The sequence below is a fragment of the Oncorhynchus tshawytscha genome, linkage group LG03 (genome assembly GCF_018296145.1).
Source record: "Oncorhynchus tshawytscha isolate Ot180627B linkage group LG03, Otsh_v2.0, whole genome shotgun sequence".
Lineage (NCBI taxonomy): Eukaryota > Metazoa > Chordata > Actinopteri > Salmoniformes > Salmonidae > Oncorhynchus > Oncorhynchus tshawytscha.
This window is the reverse complement of record NC_056431.1, coordinates 13610241-13629634: the sequence shown is the minus strand read 5'-3', so window position 1 is coordinate 13629634 and position 19394 is coordinate 13610241. Positions and strand designations below refer to the sequence as shown.

At 44.8% G+C, this 19394-nt stretch overlaps 1 protein-coding gene across 1 annotated transcript in view; it reads right to left on the bottom strand.

The window, feature by feature from the left end:
* LOC112227748 (R-spondin-3) overlaps positions 1 to 19120 on the bottom strand; it is a 45688-nt gene extending 26568 nt beyond the window's left edge. Inside the window, exons 1-5 of the mRNA XM_024392597.2 lie at positions 18249 to 19120; positions 11213 to 11404; positions 10687 to 10830; positions 10256 to 10402; positions 9762 to 9947 (exon numbers count right to left, since the gene is read on the bottom strand). Of these exons, the coding sequence (XP_024248365.1) occupies positions 9762 to 9947; positions 10256 to 10402; positions 10687 to 10830; positions 11213 to 11404; positions 18249 to 18342 (763 nt within the window). The 5' untranslated portion in view covers positions 18343 to 19120. The remainder of the gene's footprint in view (positions 1 to 9761; positions 9948 to 10255; positions 10403 to 10686; positions 10831 to 11212; positions 11405 to 18248) is intronic.
* Between the last annotated feature and the right edge of the window lie 274 nt (positions 19121 to 19394).

Genomic DNA, 19394 nt, shown 5'->3' with positions numbered 1-19394 from the left:
AGAAAAAAGGAGAGAAAAAGAGAGAGAAAAGGGGAGAAAAGAGACAGGAGAAAAGAGAGAGAAGGGAGGGAGAAAAAAAGAGACAGGGGAGAAAAGAGACAGGGAGAGAAAAGAGACAGGGAGAGAAAAGAGACAGGAGAGAAAAGAGACAGGAGAAAAAAGACAGGGAGAAAAGAGACAAGGGAGAGAAAAGAGGGGAGAGAAAAGAGACAGGGAGAGAAAGAGACAGGGAGAAGGAGAGAAAAAGGAGAGAAAAGAGGAGATGGGGAGAAAGGAGAGAAAAGGGGAGAAAAGAGACAGGGAGAGACAAAAGGGGAGAAAAGAGACAGGGAGAGAAAAGGGGAGAAAAGAGACAGGGAGAGAAAAGAGACAGGGAGAAAAGAGGGGAGAGAAAAGAGGGGAGAGAAAAGAGAAAGAGGGAGAGAAAGAGGGGAGAGAAAAAGAGACAGGGAGAAAAGGGGGAGAAAAAGACAGGAGAGAAAAGAGACAGGAGAGAAAAAGGAGAGAAAAGAGACAGGGAGAGAAAAGGGGGAGAAAAGAGACAGGGGAGAGAAAAGAGAGAAAAGAGACAGGGAGAAAAAAAGGAGAGAAAAGAGACAGGGAGAGAAAAGGGGGAGAAAAGAGACAGGAGAGAAAAGGGGGAGAAAAGAGAGAGGAGGAGAAAAGAGACAGGGGAGAAAAGACAGGAGAGAAAAGAGACAGGGAGAGAAAAGAGACAGGGAGAGAAAAAGGGGAGAAAAGAGACAGGAGAGAAAAAGAGACAGGGAGAGAAAAGGGGGAGAAAAGAGACAGGGAGAGAAAAGAGACAGGGAGAGACAAAGAAAAGGAGAGAAAAGAGACAGGGAGAGAGAGACAGGAGAGAGAGAAAAGAGACAGGGAGAGACAGGGAAAAGAGAAAAGAAAGGGAGAGAAAAGAGACAGGGAGAGAAAAAGGGGAGAAAAGAGACAGGGAGAGAAAAATTGGGAGAGAAAAAGACAGGGAGAGAAAAAAGGGGAGAAAAGAGACAGGAGAGAAAAGAGACATGGGGAGAGAGAGAAAAGGGGGAGAAAAGAGACAGGAGAGAAGAAAAGGGGAGAAAAGAGACAGGGAGAAAAGAACAGGGGGAGAAAAGAGACAGGGAGAGAAAGAGACAGGGAGAGAAAAGAGACAGGAGAGAAAAGAGAAAAGAGACAAAGAGAGAAAAGGGGAGAAAAGAGACAGGAGAGAAAGAGACAGGAGAGAAAAGAGACAGGAGAGAAAACAGGGAGAAAAGAGACAGGGAGAGAAAGAGACAGGGAGAGAAAAAACAGGGAGAGAAAAGAGACAGGAGAGAAAAGGGGGAGAAAGAGACAGGAGAGAAAAGAGACAGGAGAGAAAGAGACAGGGGAGAAAAGAAAAGAGACAGGAGAGAAAAAGACAGGAGAGAAAAAGACAGGGGAGAAAAGAGACAGGGAGAGAAAAGGGGAGAAAAAGACAGGGGAGAAAAAGACAGGAGAGAAAAGAGACAGGAGAGAAAAGGGGGAGAAAAGAGACAGGGAGAGAAAAGAGACAGGGAGAGAAAAGGGGAGAAAAGAGACAGGGAGAGAAAAGGGGGAGAAAAGAGACAGGGAGAGAAAGAGACAGGGAGAAAAGAGAAAAGAGACAGGAGAGAAAAGGGGAGAAAAGAGACAGGGAGAGAAAAGGGGGAGAAAAGAGACAGGAGAGAAAAGAGACAGGGAGAGAAAAGAGACAGGAGAGAAAAGGGGAGAAAAGAGACAGGGAGAGAAAAGAGAAAAGAGACAGGAGAGAAAAGAGAAAAGACAGGAGAGAAAAAGGGAGAGAAAAGAGGGGGAGAGAAAGAGACAGGGAGAGAAAAGAGACAGGAGAGAAAAGACAGGGAGAAAAGAGACAGGAGAGAAAAAGGGGGAGAAAAGAGACAGGAGAGAAAGAGACAGGAGAGAAAAAGAGAAAGAGACAGGGAGAGAAAAAGGGGAGAGAAAAGAGACAGGGAGAGAAAGAGACAGGAGAGAAAAGAGACAGGGAGAGAAAAGAGACAGGGAGAGAAAAGGGGGAGAAAAGAGACAGGGGAGAGAAAAGAGACAGGGAGAGAAAAGAGGGAGAGAAAAAGACAGGGAGAGAAAAGAGACAGGGAGAGAAAAGAGACAGGGAGAGAAAAACAGGGGAGAAAAGAGACAGGAGAGAGAAAAGAGACAGGGGGAGAAAAGAGACAGGAGAGAAAAAGAGATGGGGAGAGAAAAGGGGGAGAAAAGAACAGGGGAGAAAAGAGGGGAGAAAAGAGACAGGGAGAGAAAAAGGGAGAAAAGAGACAGGAGAGAAAAAGACAGGAGAGAAAAGGAGAGAAAAGGGAGAGAAAAGAGACAGGAGAGAAAAGAGACAGGGAGAGAAAAGGACAGGGAGAAAAGAGACAGGGAGAGAAAAGAGACAGGAGAGAAAAGACAGGGAGAGAAAAAAGGGAGAGAAAAGAGACAGGGGAGAAAAGAGAAAAGGAGAAAAGAGACAGGGAGAGAAAAGGGAGAGAAAAGAGACAGGGAGAGAAAAGGGGGAGAAAAGACAGGAGAGAAAAGAGACAGGGAGAGAAAAAGAGAAGAGAGACAGGGAGAGAAAAAGACAGGGAGAGAAAGAGACAGGGAGAGAAAAGGGGGAGAGACAGGAGAGAAAATGGGAGAAAAGAGACAGGAGAGAAAAAGGGAGAGAAAAGAGAAAAGAGACAGGGAGAGAAAACAGGGAGAAAGAGACAGGAGAAAAGGGGAGAAAAGAGACAGGGGAGAGAGAAAAGAGGGAGAAAAGAGACAGGAGAGAAAAAGACAGGAGAGAAAAGAGAGAGAAAAGGGAGAGAAAAGAGACAGGGAGAGAAAAGAGACAGGGAGAGAAAAGGGAGAGAAAAGAGACAGGAGAGAAAAGGGGAGAAAGGGGAGAAAAGAGACAGGGAGAGAAAGGGGGAGAGAGAAAAGAGACAGAGGAGAGAAAAGAGACAGGAGAGAAAAGAGGGAGAGAAAAGGGGGAGAGAAAGAGAAGGGGGAGAAAAGAGACAGGGAGAGAAAAGAGACAGGGGAGAAAAGAGAAAAGAGAAAGAGGGAGAAAAGAGGGAGAGAAAAGACAGGGAGAGAGAAAAGAGACAGGGAGAGAAAAGAGACAGGGAGAAAAGAGACAAAGAGAAAGACAGGGGGAGAAAAGAGACAGGGAGAGAAAAGGGGAGAAAAGAGACAGGGAGAGAAAAGAGGGGAGAAAAGAGACAGGAGAGAAAAGGGGGAGAAAAGAGACAGGGAGAGAAAAAAGGGGAGAAAAGAGACAGGGAGAGAAAAAGACAGGGGAGAAAAGAGACAGGAGAGAAAAGGGGAGAAAAGAGACAGGGGAGAGAAAAAAAGGGGAGAAAAGAGACAGGAGAGAAAAGGGGAGAAAAGAGACAGGAGAGAAAAGGGGAGAAAAGAGACAGGAGAGAAAAGAGACAGGGAGAGAAAGAGACAGGGAGAGAAAAGGGGGAGAAAAGAGACAGGGAGAGAAAAGGGAGAGAAAAGGACAGGGAGAGAAAGAGACAGGGGGAGAAAAGAGACAGGGAGAAAAGAGAAAGAGACAGGAGAGAGGGAGAGAAAAAGACAGGAGAGAAAAGGGGGAGAAAAGAGACAGGGAGAGAAAAAGACAGGAGAGAAAAGAGACAGGGAGAGAAAAGAGACAGGGAGAGAAAAGAGACAGGGGGAGAAAAGAGGAGAAAAGAGACAGGAGAGAAAAGAGAAAGGGAGAGAAAAGAGACAGGAGAGAAAGAGACAGGAGAGAAAAGGGAGAGAAAAGAGACAGGAGAGAAAAAAGGGGGAGAAAAGAGACAGGGAGAGAAAAAAGAGACAGGAGAGAAAAGAGACAGGGAGAGAAAGGGAGAAAACAGGAGAGAAAAGAGACAGGAGAGAAAAGGGGAGAAAAGAGACAGGGAGAGAAAAGAGACAGGGAGAGAAAAGAGGGAGAAAAGAGACAGGAGAGAAAAAGACAGGGAGAGAAAAGAGACAGGGAGAGGAGAAAGAAAGAGACAGGGAGAGAAAAAGGGGGAGAGAAAACAGGGAGAGAAAAGGGAGAAAAGAGACAGGGAGAGAAAGAGAAAAGGGGAGAAAAGAGACAGGGAGAGAAAAGGGGGAGAAAAGAGACAGGGAGAGAAAAGGGGGAGAAAAGAGACAGGGAGAGAAAAGAGACAGGGAGAGAAAAGACAGGGGAGAAAAGAGACAGGGGGAGAAAAGAGACAGGGAGAGAAAAAGGGAGAGAAAAGAGAGAAAAGAGAGAGAAAAAGGGAGAGAAAAGAGACAGGAGAGAAAAGAGACAGGGAGAGAAAAGAGGGGAGAAAAGAGACAGGGAGAGAAAAGAGACAGGGAGAGAAAAGAGACAGGGAGAGAAAAGACAGGGGAGAGAAAAGAGACAGGGAGAGAAAGAGACAGGGAGAGAAAAGAGACAGGAGAGAAAAGAGACAGGGAGAGAAAGACAGGGAGAGAAAAGAGACAGGAGAGAAAAAGGGGGAGAAAAGAGACAGGGAGAGAAAAGAGACAGGGAGAAAAAGACAGGGAGAGAAAAGGGGAGAGAAAAGAGACAGGAGAGAAAAGGGGGAGAAAAAGACAGGAGAGAAAAGAGACAGGGAGAGGAGAAAAGAGACAGGGAGAAAAGGGGGAGAAAGAGACAGGAGAAAAGAGACAGGAGAGAAAAAGGGGGAGAAAAGAGACAGGGAGAGAAAAGAGGGGGAGAAAAGAGACAGGAGAGAAAAGAGACAGGGAGAGAAAAGAGACAGGAGAGAAAAAGAGAGAAAAGAGACAGGAGAGAAAAGAGACAGGGAGAGAAAAGGGGGAGAAAAGAGACAGGGGGAGAGAAAAAGACAGGGAGAGAAAAGAGACAGGGAGAAAAAAAGGGGAGAAAAGAGACAGGGAGAGAAGAGAGACAGGGAGAGAAAAGAGACAGGAGAGAAAAGAAAGAGGGGAGAAAAGAGACAGGGAGAGAAAAGAGAAAAGAGACAGGAGAGAAAAGGGGGAGAAAAGAGACAGGGGAGAAAAGAGACAGAGAAAAGAGACAGGGAGAGAAAGAGACAGGGAGAGAAAAGAGACAGGGAGAGAAAAGGGGAGGGAGAAAAGAGACAGGGAGAGAAAAGAGACAGGGAGAGAAAAAGACAGGAGAAAAGAGACAGGGGAGAAAAGGGGGAGAAAAAGACAGGGGAGAAAAGAGACAGGGAGGAGAGAAAAGAGACAGGAGAGAAAAAGGGGAGAAAAGAGACAGGGAGAGAAAAGAGAGGGGAGAGAAAGAGACAGGGAGAGAAAAGAGACAGGGAGAGAAAAGGGGAGAGAAAAGAGACAGGGAGAGAAAAGAGACAGGGAGAGAAAAGGGGGAGAAAAGAGAAAGGGAGAGAAAAAGGGAGAAAAAGAGGGAGAGAAAAAGGGGAGAAAAGAGGGAGAGAAAACAGGGAGAGAAAAGAGACAGGGAGAGAAAAGGGGGAGAAAAGAGACAGGGAGAGAAAAGGGGGAGAAAAGAGGGGAGAGAAAAGAGACAGGAGAGAAAAGGGGGAGAAAAGAGACAGGGAGAAAAGAGACAGGGAGAGAAAAGAGAAAAGGGAGAGAAAAGAGACAGGGAGAGAAAAGAGACAGGGAGAGAAAAGGGGAGAAAGAGACAGGAGAGAAAAGAGACAGGGAGAGAAAAAGGGGGAGAAAAGAGACAGGGAGAGAAAAAGACAGGGAGAGAAAAGAGACAGGGAGAGAAAAAGGGGGAGAAAAGAGACAGGGAGAGAAAAGAGAAAAGAGAAAAGAGAAAGGGAGAGAAAAGAGACAGGGGAGAGAAGAGACAGGGGAGAAAAGAGACAGGGAGAGAAAAGAGACAGGAGAGAAAGAGACAGGGAGAGAAAAGAGACAGGAGAGAAAAGAGACAGGGAGAGAAAAGGGAGAGAAAAGGGGAGAAAAGAGACAGGGAGAGAAAAGAGACAGGGAGAGAAAAGGGGGAGAAAAGAGACAGGGAGAGAAAAGGGGAGAAAGAGACAGAGAAAAGGGGAGAAAAGAGACAGGGGAGAAAAGAAAGAGGGAGAGAAAAGAGACAGGGAGAGAAAAGAGAAGGGAGAGAAAAAGAGAAAGGGAGAGAAAGAGACAGGAGGGGGAGAAAGAGACAGGAGAGAAAAGAGACAGGAGAGAAAAGAAAAGAGACAGGGAGAGAAAAGAGACAGGAGAAAAGAGACAGGAGAGAAAAGGGGGAGAAAAGAGACAGGAGAGAAAAGAGACAGGGAGAGAAAAAGACAGGGAGAGAAAAGGGGGAGAAAAGAGACAGGAGAGAAAAAAGGGGGAGAAAAGAGACAGGGAGAAAAAGACAGGAGAGAGACAGGAGAGAAAAAAGGGAGAGAAAAGAGACAGGAGAGAAAAGAGACAGGGGGAGAAAAGGGGAGAAAAGAGACAGGGAGAGAAAAGAGAGAAAAGAGGAGAAGAAAAGAAAGGGGAGAAAAGAGACAGGGAGAGAAAAGAGGGGAGAGAAAAGACAGGGGAGAAAAGAGACAGGGAGAGAAAAGGGGGAGAAAAGAGACAGGGAGAGAAAGGGGGAGAAAAGAGACAGGGAGAGAAAAGAGGGAGAAAAGAGACAGGGAGAGAAAAAGAGAAAAGAGACAGGGAGAGAAAAGGGGGAGAAAAGAGACAGGAGAGAAAAAAGGGGGAGAAAAGAGACAGGGAGAGAAAAGGAGGAGAAAAGAGACAGGGAGAAAAGAAAAGACAGGGAGAGAAAAGAGGGGAGAGAAAAGGGAAAGAAAAGAGACAGGAGAGAAAAGAAAAGGAGAAAAGAGACAGGAGAGAAAAGGGGGAGAAAAGAGACAGGAGAGAAAAGGAGAGAAAAGAGACAGGGAGAGAAAAGGGGGAGAAAAAAGAGAGAGAAAAGGGGGAGAAAAGAGACAGGGAGAGAAAAGGGGGAGAAAAGAGACAAAGAGAGAAAAGAGACAGGGAGAGAAAAGGGGGAGAAAAGAGACAGGGAGAGAAGAGACCAGGAGAGAAAAGAGACAGGGAGAGAAAAGAGACAGGGAGAGAAAAGGGGAAGAAAAGAGACAGGGAGAGAAAAGAGACATTGGGAGAGAAAAGGGGGAGAAAAGAGACAGGGAGAGAAAAGAGACAGGGAGAGAAAAGGGGGAGAAAAGAGACAGGGAGAGAAAAGAGACAGGGAGAGAAAAGAGGGAGAAAAGAGACAGGGAGAGAAAAGAGGGAGAAAAGAGACAGGGAGAGAAAACAGACAGGGAGAGAAAAGAGACAGGGAGAGAAAAGGGGGAGAAAAGAGACAGGGAGAGAAAAGGGGGAGAAAAGAGACAGGGAGAGAAAAGAGACAGGGAGAGAAAAGGGGGAGAAAAGAGACAGGGAGAGAAAAGAGACAGGGAGAGAAAAGGGGGAGAAAAGAGACAGGGAGAGAAAAGGGGGAGAAAAGAGACAGGGAGAGAAAAGAGACAGGGAGAGAAAAGGGGGAGAAAAGAGACAGGGAGAGAAAAGAGACAGGGAGAGAAAAGGGGGAGAAAAGAGACAGGGAGAGAAAAGGGGGAGAAAAGAGACAGGGAGAGAAGAGACAGGGAGAGAAAAGAGACGGGGAGAAAAGAGACAGGGAGAGAAAAGAGACAGGGAGAGAAAAGAGACAGGGAGAGAAAAGAGACAGGGAGGGAAAAGAGACAGGGAGAGAAAAGGTGGAGAAAAGAGACCGGGAGAAAAGAGACAGGGAGAGAAAAGAGACAGGGAGAGAAAAGGGGGAGAAAAGAGACAGGGAGAGAAAAGGGGGAGAAATTAGACAGGGAGAGAAAAGAGACAGGGAGAGAAAAGGGGGAGAAAAGAGACAGGGAGAGAATAGAGACAGGGAGAGAAAACAGGGAGAAAAGAGACCGGGAGAGAAAAGGGGGAGAAATTAGACAGGGAGAGAAAAGGAGGAGAAAAGAGACAGGGAGAGAAAAGAGACAGGGAGAGAAAAGGGGGAGAAAAGAGACAGGGAGAGAAAAGGGGGAGAAAAGAGACTGGGGAGAGAAAAGGGGGAGAAAAGAGACAGGGAGAGAAAATGGGGAGAAAAGAGACAGGGAGAGAAAAGGGGGAGAAAAGAGACAGGGGGAGAAAAGGGGGAGAAAAGAGACAGTGAGAGAAAAGGGGTAGAAAAGAAACAGGGAGAGAAAATGGGGAGAAAAGAGACAGGGAGAGAAAAGGGGGAGAGAAAAGGGAGAGAAAAGAGACAGGGAGAGAAAAGGGGGAGAAAAGAGACAGTGAGAGAAAACGGGGAGAAAAGAGACAGGGAGAGAAAAGGGGGAGAAAAGAGACAGGGAAAAAGAGTGAGAGCTCTTTCTAGAGAAAGACAAAACTTGGCTGGAGAAATAACAAATAAACCTGGTCTGGGGATGGACAGAGGCCCTTGGGGAGTGATGGAGGGAAGATGGAGGGGTGAAGGGATAGAGGGAGGAGGATGTATCAGTGTCTGAGGGGCTGTTGGGGATTAGAGCGAGCTGGCGGAGGTCGGACCAGTGACCCCGTGGCGTATGCGGAACGTAAACACGGAGCGGAGGGGACGCGCCAGAGCAGATAATTAGCTCTGCTCACTGGATGTTCCAGGAGCCGGCCGGCCGACCCGGGGGAAGCAGCTGGGTAATCACACGCAGGGGCAAGGTCGATAACCGTGTGTGTGTGTGTGTGTGTGTGTGTGTGTGTGTGCGTGTGTGTGTGTGTGTGTGAAAACCAGGCCTCGGCCTACAGTGTGTAACCGGCACCCACCCACACACCTACCCACCCACAGCTCTGGCCTGCCTCCACCCCGCTCAGGCCGATCAGCACAGCACCGACTCCACACTAAGACCCCCACTCCACCACGGGACAGGGGAACAGGAGCCCCATTCAGGGGGAAGGAGGGGTGGTGTGTTGTCTTTGGGTGTGCAAGAGAGAGTATCAGCAGGGTGGAGAAAAAGGGGAGAAAGAGAGAAAGACGACAGATTGGGGGAGGAGCAGAGGCCACATTTCACAGCCTAAATGTCAGATTCAACCTAACCAGGACTCCGCCTATGGTTTTTAAAGGGACAAGTTGATGTGCGTGTGTATTCAGATCTGTGTGTGTGTTGGCAGCTGCTGTTATTAGTCTAAACTAATGCTGATTCCCCCCATCGCCTCATGGCTCCCCAAGGGAGGATGTTTGAGGAGTCTGTGTGTTTCTGCTTCACAGTAAACTTTTCTGCTGAATCGCTACTGAGGGGTTGTGTTTGTGCTGTAAGTAAGCCTGCCTAGAGGCCCTGGTGGGCTGGGGAGCTGGCGGCCTGGGGGGCTCGAGGGCTGAGGGCCTGTTGTCTGACCCTTAACACTACAGTCAGGGCCGGCTGAAGGATCAGTCTCCCCTCAGCAACCAATGACAAACAAACCACATACAAATATAATAAGCAACAAGCAAATATGTTTTTATGACCCCAAACTGCTTCTTACAAACACTCTTTCTGTTTGGCTTCGGTTGAAAACATATTTTTGGTAATTCATTAGAAATCATCAGATCAATGTTTACGAGGAAAAATCGAGTGTTTTGACATATTTTTATAATCAGTAAAGTCTGGATTCGAAGCGTTAGAGCAACAACACACAGGCGTTTCACCATTATCCACTAACCACAATGCATATCCTTAAAGTGAACAATTCAGGTCCCTTAAGGAGAGGAGAGGAGTGGCAGATGACTGACCAGTCATTTCAGATTATAGTCTAGAGACAAAGTTGGTTCTGGAACGCTAGCCTACAACTGTACTAACAATGGAGATAGTGACCTATCACACTAGTGATGATCCCCGTATAGTTATTATAGTATTTACCTGGACATCGCCTCCTCTTGAGGACACACTCTTTCTTTTCCCAGATGGGGGGACAGGGTTTTCCGTAGGTGGAAGGGAACTGGACAACTTCCCTGGTCCTCGTCTCCTCACCCCATTTAAATCCACAGGTTTTCCCTGACCGGGAGCAGGGGCTCCACTCCCCCCACTCACCCACCGCGCAGTGCACTGCACAAATGATTAAGAAAGAGGAGGAGACACACACTGTATGTTACAAGAGGCATAGACCGAAGATATTCACAACCAAAATTCACATATAGAAGGGCAAAGATACTGTAAAGTATTTGAAGTAAACACCAGTGGAGGCTAGTGCCACTTTAAATCGGAGGTTGGGCTTATTGTTTTGGCTGGATACTAAGCACACCATGTGTTTGATGTGTTCCATACCTTTCCATTCCGGCCCAATGAGCCCATCCTCAGATTTCCCCACCAGCCTCCACTGGTAAACACTCACTCCTCCTTTTTCTGGAGCTCACCTTGAAGGGAACACTCCATGAGTTTGTCGTTTGGTTCAAACTCGTCTGGACAGACGTGGTGACACTTCCCCAGCAGCAGGTACAGGCCTGGTCTGCACCTTGTACATGTGTCATTGATCAGACAGGCATCACAGTCCGCAGGACACTCTGAAACACCAACACATACATAATATTACACCTGCACTGGAATCAAATCACATCAACACACACAACAAAGACCTTTACAATTACATTTAACTGCATTCTTCCATTCTAAGAAAACCAAATGCAATACGATATGCTATTTTAACTCCACAGTTTACATCATGTGATTGAGACATAGAAACAACTATGTAACGCAAATACACTACACTAGCCCTCTTTTTGTAATGTGTCTAACACCAACCCCATCAGGACTTGATAATAAGGTAACAGTCTAATATTCTACTCACTGGGAACACATTCCCTTTGTGTGTCGCTGCAGACCAGGCTCTCTGGGCAGCTCTCCTGACACTTGCCCAGGTGGAGATAGTACCCTGCTCGGCACCGCATGCAAAGGTTCTTATTGAAGCAAGAATCACACTCCGGCCTGCACTCTGAAACACCCAGTCAGTCAGTCAACAGCCTGCAAGATTATGTTGCTCTTGAAGTGATTTGTTGAACATGCAGTATGTTAGAATGAGCAGCACTCTAAAACAGGACAATTGGCTGCACATAGATGCACATCCCTTTATGAGATTTTAGTGTACAAAATAATAGAAGATCATGCATTTGGAGTGACTGGCATGCAGTGCTACCAAATAGACTTAATACATACACTAAAACACAGATTATGCCTAGTCCTGGACTAAAAAGCATGCAGATTCTCAGATGAAATAGCTTTTTAGTCTAGGACTAAACTTAATCTGTCTATGTAAACCGTCCCTTAGTGTAAAAGTAGAGGTAGGTTACGTCTTTGGTAATAGCCATGCAACTTACTTGTGCATGTGTTTCTGTCTGGTGAGCGGGTGCCGTAGAAACCACTGGGGCAGGAGGGCAGACACACCCCCATCTGTCTCATCCCATTTCTCTCCAGGAAGATAAAGAGGCGGGGCTTACAGGACAGACAGCCATTATAATCAGAGCAGGTCAGACAGCCTCCCTGGCACCCTGAGCTCACCCCTGGGTTCTCTGCAGGTAAGACGGAGGGAGATGATGTGGCACAGAAGGACAAAAGTCAGTTTAGACATTTTACTTTGTATGTGTCTCAAATGGCACAACATTGACTTTATAGTGCACTGCAGAAGCAGTGCACTATAGGAATAGGTTGCCATTTGGGAAGCAACCATACAATCAGTTGGCACAGGGTTTCTCAAACTTTTTGGGATACTGTACCCCCCCAATCACATTTTGATCTGCCTGAAGTACCCCACTCCTCCTGTACAACTGATCGTTTGGCATATGGGTCCTTTCCAAGTACCCTGTGTACAGGCCAGGTTGGCAGGTACCCTCACAGGGTACTGCTACCCAAAGATGAGAAGCACTGATTAAGCAGAGACTCTTATCCAGAGTGCTTTATAATAACATAAGTGTATTCAACTAAAGTAATTGAGACAACGACATGATCATTGCAAAAGGCATTGTCTTATGTCAGGTGGCGTCACTCCTACGTGATGATCGTCCCTAAACTGACATGGTACTGTATCTGACTTTAACAATATGCAAAAGGTGCATCAACACCCAGCCACACTAAACCAATCAACTACGCCTCTCTCTCTCTCTCTCTCTCTCCCTCTCCCTCTCCCTCTGCCTCTCTGTCTCTGTCTCTGTCTCTGTCTCTGTCTCTGTCTCTGTCTCTCTCTCTCTCTCTCTCTCTCTCTCTGTCTCTCTCTCTCTCTCTCTCTCTCTCTCTCTCTGTCTCTCTCTCTCTGTCTCTGTCTCTCTCTCTCTCTCTCTCTCTCTCTCTCTGCTCTCTCTCTCTCTCTCTCTCTCTCTCTCTCTCTCTCTCTCTCTCTCTCTCTCTCTCTCTCTCTCTCTCTCTCTCTCTCTCTCTCTCTCTCTCTCTCTCTCTCTCTCTCTCTCTGTCTCTCTCTCTCTCTCTCTCTCTCTCTCTCTCTCTATGCCAATTAAATAAAGAGGGACTACTGCTTACATTTAAAAGTATAGCTCTTCAGACTATATGAACTGTTTGTAGTCTATGATACCAAATAGCCAACAAAGCGTTTGGATGGTGACAAAATGCTACAGATTTACAGATTTTTCTGGGAACAATGACCATAGAACAACTCAATACTAAACATGACAGGCAACAAGCAGGCCTGTGGACTCTCTTGGAGGGAAAAATAATCAAATGAGACGTCAAGCATACCAAGGTTCGCACGCAATGCCAGAAGCCGCGCACTTCTTATTCTCGCTCTCTCCACAGAAGGAGTACAGTTTATTCGTTGTACTATGACTAAAAGGACGAAACAATTTGGCAACATTATCAATATTCAGACAGACCTCCAGCTGACTGTCTGGCCATGACACTGCGAACACAGCCAAATGAGTAAGATGAGTAATCGGCACTGGCACTGATAACTTTGCAACATGTCTCAAATTCATCTTCATTATGCTTCGTGTTGAAGATAAGCCTATCTGTCGACCCACATAGTTCACAGGGTCGACTGTGTTATAAACAGGGAAAGGCTGAGCTTTCATTATGACTGATGGTAGGATTAGAAAGGGATTGCAAAACTGTCTGTCTGTAGGCCTATACATCCTACTCAAATAGCAAGCCTTGTGTCAGAGATATTTCCATAGGCTCAGAAAAAAGCCCTGCAAGAATGTGTATAACAATTTCTCTGTTGGTTGGTGTGGAGGTTGGCACCTGCTCAGGTTGAAATTATTAACATTTTATGTACGCAAAATGTTCACAGGAAAGTGTTATTACTCAGACTTTGGAGTTGGTCTCCAGGTTAAAGTCCTGCATAAATGTGTCCAGTCTCTACTATAATAAGGAGGATATAAAATGCCCAGGGTAGGACAGTGTCTTTGAAAGAGGGATAGTGTCATCACAGTATGTGAGAAGTCTACAGACAAATGGGGAACTGAGCAGAGGCTCCATTACCACAAACTGTCATCTTGGACTGGGCATAAGTGAAAACTCATGCGTCCTGACTGCCGCTGCTGATTTAAGCTATGTGTGACTGATTTGTAGGGCAGGATGTCAAATGGCTTAACTCTCAACTCTTGTTGAATTACAGAGCTTGACCTCAGAGGACGGTGGAGATGAGGACAGACTGGTTGAGAGGAGAAGAGGTTGGGTATGTACTAGGACTACCAGCAGGAACTGCAAGTGAGCACCTGACTGAGGATATATATTGCTATTTCACACTACTGATCCAAGCTGAACTGAGCTGTATTGTGCCTGGTTATGCATCTACTGTTCCTTAGTTGCTGGAACCATGCAGGAAAGGACATGTGAAAAGATCATATCTGAGCCAGCACATTATAGTTTGGGTTGGCAGGATGTGAAAAGGGTACTAGCAGGTGGCTCTGGGTTACTTTAAACCAGGAGTGCTCAAACTTTTGGGATTGGTGGGACAAAATATAATCTGAGTGGTGGGCCGCGGGCCAAACAAATGTACATGATTTATTTAAAAACAAGGTAAACAATACCCTTTTAGGGTCGTGAAATAATAGCTTTTTTGAAGGTAATCATAAAATGTCACTTCAAACATGAATCAAATCATAGCCATATAACTTAACACACATTCTGGGCAAAAACTAGTTGAATCAACATTGTTACCACGTCAAATTGAATGTGATGACTTTGAATTAATGTGGAAAATTGATTGCAAAAAGTTACCAACGCAAGTGAATTTTGACTTTATTTTACACACATGTTTACCGAAATCCAACTATGTGGTGATTTTTGTTGTTGTGGTTGATTTCACGTTGAATTCATGTTAGCTGGCAACTCAAGCAAATGTAAATCAAAAGTAGACGTTGAAATGACTTCTGTGCCCAGTGGGCAGATGTATTACATTTTTTACCATTGTAGCATAGAAACTGCAACCAAGTTTCTATGTTCATAAGGCTAATGACTTTAATGTGTGCAGGTTTTGGGGGGGCCTAAGCCCCCCACTTCGCACGCAAAACATTTTAGTGTCCCCCTCTTGGCCGCGGAGAGAAATATTTGCAGCTTTAAAGTTAATGGGATTTTCAGCAATTCTACAAATGTTTCCATGGGGCAGAGAGGAAATGTTGCAGTTCTTTTCTATGCTACAATGGTAAAAAATGCAATACATCTGTCCACTCAAGAGCTGGGTTATTGGCCAGAGAATGGCATGCATGGTACCTGATGCAATGACAGGGAGCACCTCACTGAGTCAGATATTTTGAGCTCATTTAGTAGATGTCCCTTGATGGTTAAGGGTTTGGGGAATGTATGCAGATCCTATATCAGTTCTTAGGGGGAACATCTCAGGGGCAACTTCTGGGATTGCGACACATGGAAAGAGCTAGTCTCAGTATTCACCACTGCAGAGCTACGCAAGGAGCATATCAGTGTGTGCAGTAGGTGTTTTATCCTCCTAGTTCTCTGGCATATCGTGCCGTGGGTGAGTTGTTGGCCTTTCCTCCCTCCTTCACTTCAGGGTTAGCTGCCAGATTGCAATAGATCACAGAGATTGTGTTTGAAATATTTTAGCAATCTTTACAACTGCTGTCCATTTGCCCACATGTGTTCCTGCCAAGGCCCCCTAATTCACAGAACCCTTAACACAGAGGAATTTTGCCTGCCCTTGCCTACAGTAGCTTGCACTGACACAACAGGGCAATCCCATGGTAACAGAATTATGCTAAGACTCTGATTTTTCACTTTAAAATGAATGCCAAACAAAAACCATTGATTTCAAAGTTTAACAAACGATAGAACTCTACGCATAATGACTTCTTTGAACAATTTACATAGGACATTTTTAAAAATCGACATTTTCTGGAAAATCTCTGCAGATGCAAAGTTCTTCCTGGAAATGGGTTTTTGTAACATTGTCAGTGGAAATTGTTAAAAGTAGTCCTTGTGTATATAGTTTGTTAAACTTTGAAATCAATGTTTTTTGTTTGGTATACATTTTAAAGTAAGAATTCTGAGTCTCAGCGTAATTCTGTTACCATGGAATTGCCCAACATCAATTAGGCGGCTTGCATACCCACAACAAAATTGTTCTTGCATGAGGTCTGTCCTGTGAGGTCTGTCCTGTGAGGTCTGTCTTGTTAGGTCTGTCCTGTGAGGTCTGTACTGTGAGGTCTGTACTGTGAGGTCTGTACTGTGAGGTTTCAATTGCCTGAACTGCTTGAACCACTTGTAAAGTTAAAATCATTGACCACAAGATGAAAACAACCATGATTATTTTGAGCATCATGTGTAGATATAAACAAAACGGCTAACAGCAGAATGATGAAGGCAAACACGCAAGTCATAGGGCACAGACCTAAAAAAAAATATGTTTGCCTTTCCAAGATGATTTCTTAATCAAACGCTGTAGTGTTGAACCTCTGCATATCTCCCCCTCCTTTAATTTCATTATCTGTCCTTCTTTCCCTTTATTAGGAATCCAATCTGTTATTCACACCTAGTGTCTTTTTTAGACCCACTAGAAATCATTCTGGCATCTATTCTAGAACACCTAGAAATCATTCTGGCATCTATTCTAGAACACCTAGAAATCATTCTGGCATCTATTCTAGAACACCTAGGAATCATTCTGGCCTCTATTCTAGAACACACAGAAATCATCTGGCATCTATATTCTAGACCACATAGAAATCATTCTGGCCTCTATTCTAGAAATCATTATGCTATCTTGTGTTTTCTCGCAGGCATTCATATCTCTCATTTGTGGATACATCAAGGGCAGAAGGAAGTGGACTGTTTTTGGCCAGTTGACTGCATGGTCAGGTCCCTGACTGAGAGCTCATTCACCCTGCTCTCTCTGTCTGACTATCACAAATAGTCATATGTCAGGTCGGCCTCCTTCAATTAGCACCAGCCAAGTAGGCTGCGATGCACGAGGGGAGGCCCACAATTTGTCTATCTGGAATGCACCCACAAACCAATGTGGACCCACAATTTCTACGCAGGCATGTAGGGTTTAGATAAGAAGATGATATATCAAGTTGAAGAAGTGGTTCTTAAGATGTTAAACACTTCTCCAGGCGTATGGGACGCACCCCAAAACACCGCTATTGTTTGTTACCAGCCTACCTTTCCAGATAACAATCCACCTGGCAACAGGTGATGCATGCAATACTCAACCATTTTACTAAGGCAGAAGAGCACATCTGGAAGCTCATCTGGAACTTCAATATAGTGCATGAGAGAGAATAATAAAGCAAGCTCCATGGTACTACTGACAAGATACAGGGTGAGACCTGTGGAATTACTTGACACAGAACATGATATCTATTAGGCTTAAAGAAAGATGCTGAACGGATACCTTCATGCAGAGTTCTCCAACTCTGGTCCTGGAGAACTACTGGAAGTGCTGGCTTTTGTTCCAGCCCAGCACTAACACACAGAACTGGGGTTGGAGAACCCTGCCATGGTCAATGTTGCTGATACTCTGAACATCTAGGAAGCAAAACAAAAAATAAGTAAAGTGTCTACTGATTTACCTGAGCTTCTTTGTTGTGTTTTGGATATGATGATAGTTTTGCTTCAGAGCTTTGAAATACTGTAAATAATTTCATACAAGATACTAACCCCTCTGAATTTCTAACTGAAAAATAGTTGTATTCTGAATTGCCAACTAAATATGAACATACGAGTTCCCTCTTCCATTTTTTCAACACCACAAAAAAATGATCACCACAGAAAGTCACAGTTATGGTAAACAAAAAAAATGTGTTACAGCTTTGGCAATTCTACACAGAACGCCCTTTAAAGATGAACATGGCCAGGCTTTCATGTATTTTCACATTAGATGCACAATCTTATATTCCACATGTATTACAATCAAGAAGATAACTGTATCAGCATCCTCAAACAGCGGTTAAATGGCACGCGCTGCCACATGCTTAAAGCTTCTACTCAGTGTTGCACGGAGTTTGTCAAGGAAGCATAAGCACTGCAGACATTCCATAACATCAGTGAAATGCAAATATAATACACTTCAGACGAACCTTCTATGTAATGAATCATTTAGATCAGAATATTATAACATACTTTTTCGGCAGACATGCCGCGTAAAAAGTGCTCTGCCACTGGCCGCTAGAGAGCGATGGGAACTAGGTGATGCAGCGCGCACTGCGGATGGAACATTGTGGAATACACTTCTAAGAAAACTGTTAGGGAACACTGACTGTTTGAATTTCATCAGTAAAAAATGACAAACCCGAGTGTCATGTAATGTTGAACGCCATGCAGTCCAATGATTGACTGCGGTGTGGTTGAGGACGAAATGTGCGTGAAATTGGCCGCTGCAGAGAGTAAAGTACGCATATTGCTTTTGTAGACACCATATAGTGAGTTCCACAGAGGCATGTTGCCTAGTGATTAAAATGAAAGTTTATTGATCTGAAAACAACACATTTAACTAAACTAAATGCGGGCTATATAACTAAATGCGGGCTGTACTTAAAAAACTGTATCATATTATAAATGATAAGCTACCCCCCCTATCAACATTGTTTTGACATATTCATTTATGGGAAGTTTCATATGTTGTAATAGAGATTGAACCACAGGACTATGTTATTACATCTCCACCTCAACCAAAAAACAGTCCAACCCAATTAGGCATATTTCCTAAAGCCATGCTATGATCTTTCATTGTAAATGTCATTGTCAAGTATGAGATGTTCAAATCATATCGGTTAACCTTAATACAGTACTCATATTGTTATGTTATTTATACATCTACATGAAAAGATGTATGTCATATGGTATGATAGGCACTACAACACTACAGTAGGGTTCAATGGAACAGAGACCAGGAGCATGTGTGTGCGCGCGAGCAACTAACTGCATGCGCGGGCGCTCTTTACTCACGTTTATGTTGCCGATACCTAGAGGGGTGCTGCTGACAATCAGTGTACTCCATGCAGTGCAAGATCAAAACAAAGGAGATCAGTTGTAATTGCATAGTAACCCGGAGATGATGACTTGTATAGCCAATGTCAATGTCCTCCAGAAAAGTGCAGCTTTGATTCCACTTTTTTGAGAGGGAATGTGTTGTCTTATTCCTGGAAAGAGCAGAATCCCCTGCTCTGCGCAGAGAGTGATGTCTGATTTACGATGGCCCAATGACACCTGGGCCGTTTAGACAGTAACATCATTGATAGAATCCTCATGTGTGCCACAAAGCGAGACCAAATCAGGTATCCGTAGTGAGCATATTCCCACAACCAAAACGTTAGATTATCATCCACCGCGGTTAAAATAAGATACTCAAAGAAAGAAAGCGTAGATCATATAATCGAGGCTGGCATATTGATACAGTTTCAGTTGTCTTCCTGTATCCTCCACTGATACTCTCTCGAAGTTCGCCGCACGTCCAGGTGTGAGGGCTACTTTATTGTGCCCTGCGTGTAGGAGGTCATCGCGTCATCCCCATCATCTAACAGAGTAGACAAAAACTGGGAGCCGCGCGCGTCACTGGCAGCAGCAGCACCTAACTGTAATAAAGTACCAAGATTCGACGTGGTGAGAACCAATTTGATTGTCGCGCACTTCTCGTTGTTCGACAGTTAAAGCAAAAATAATCTCCGCAGTTTCAGCTCTTTTCAGTTTTGCGTGCAATACTCATTCCCCCACTCCAACTCGCTCTCTTATGACTTCAGCCCTCTGCGGTCTCCCTCTACACGCTCGAAAGTTTATTTAGAGGGCAAGCACCCCCACGTTAGATTTCCTTCGCGTTTGACCCCTCCGTTGAGAAGACTTTTACTTGGCATGGTGTTGATAATGTGTCTTTGGGAAATTGCGCTGTTTTTACGCGCGTAGTATTTCTATGGAATTTTAGATATTCACTGTTTATGACCAAATAGTCCTTTTAATTTCGATTTTGTGATACACGTTTATTATGTTTGATTACTGTTATTTCTGGCTACAGAGAAACACACTTTAAACGTTTTAATTGTAGATGGCACTAATTGCAATCATCAAGAACACAAAAAAGAAGTGCACTTGTGCTAGAAA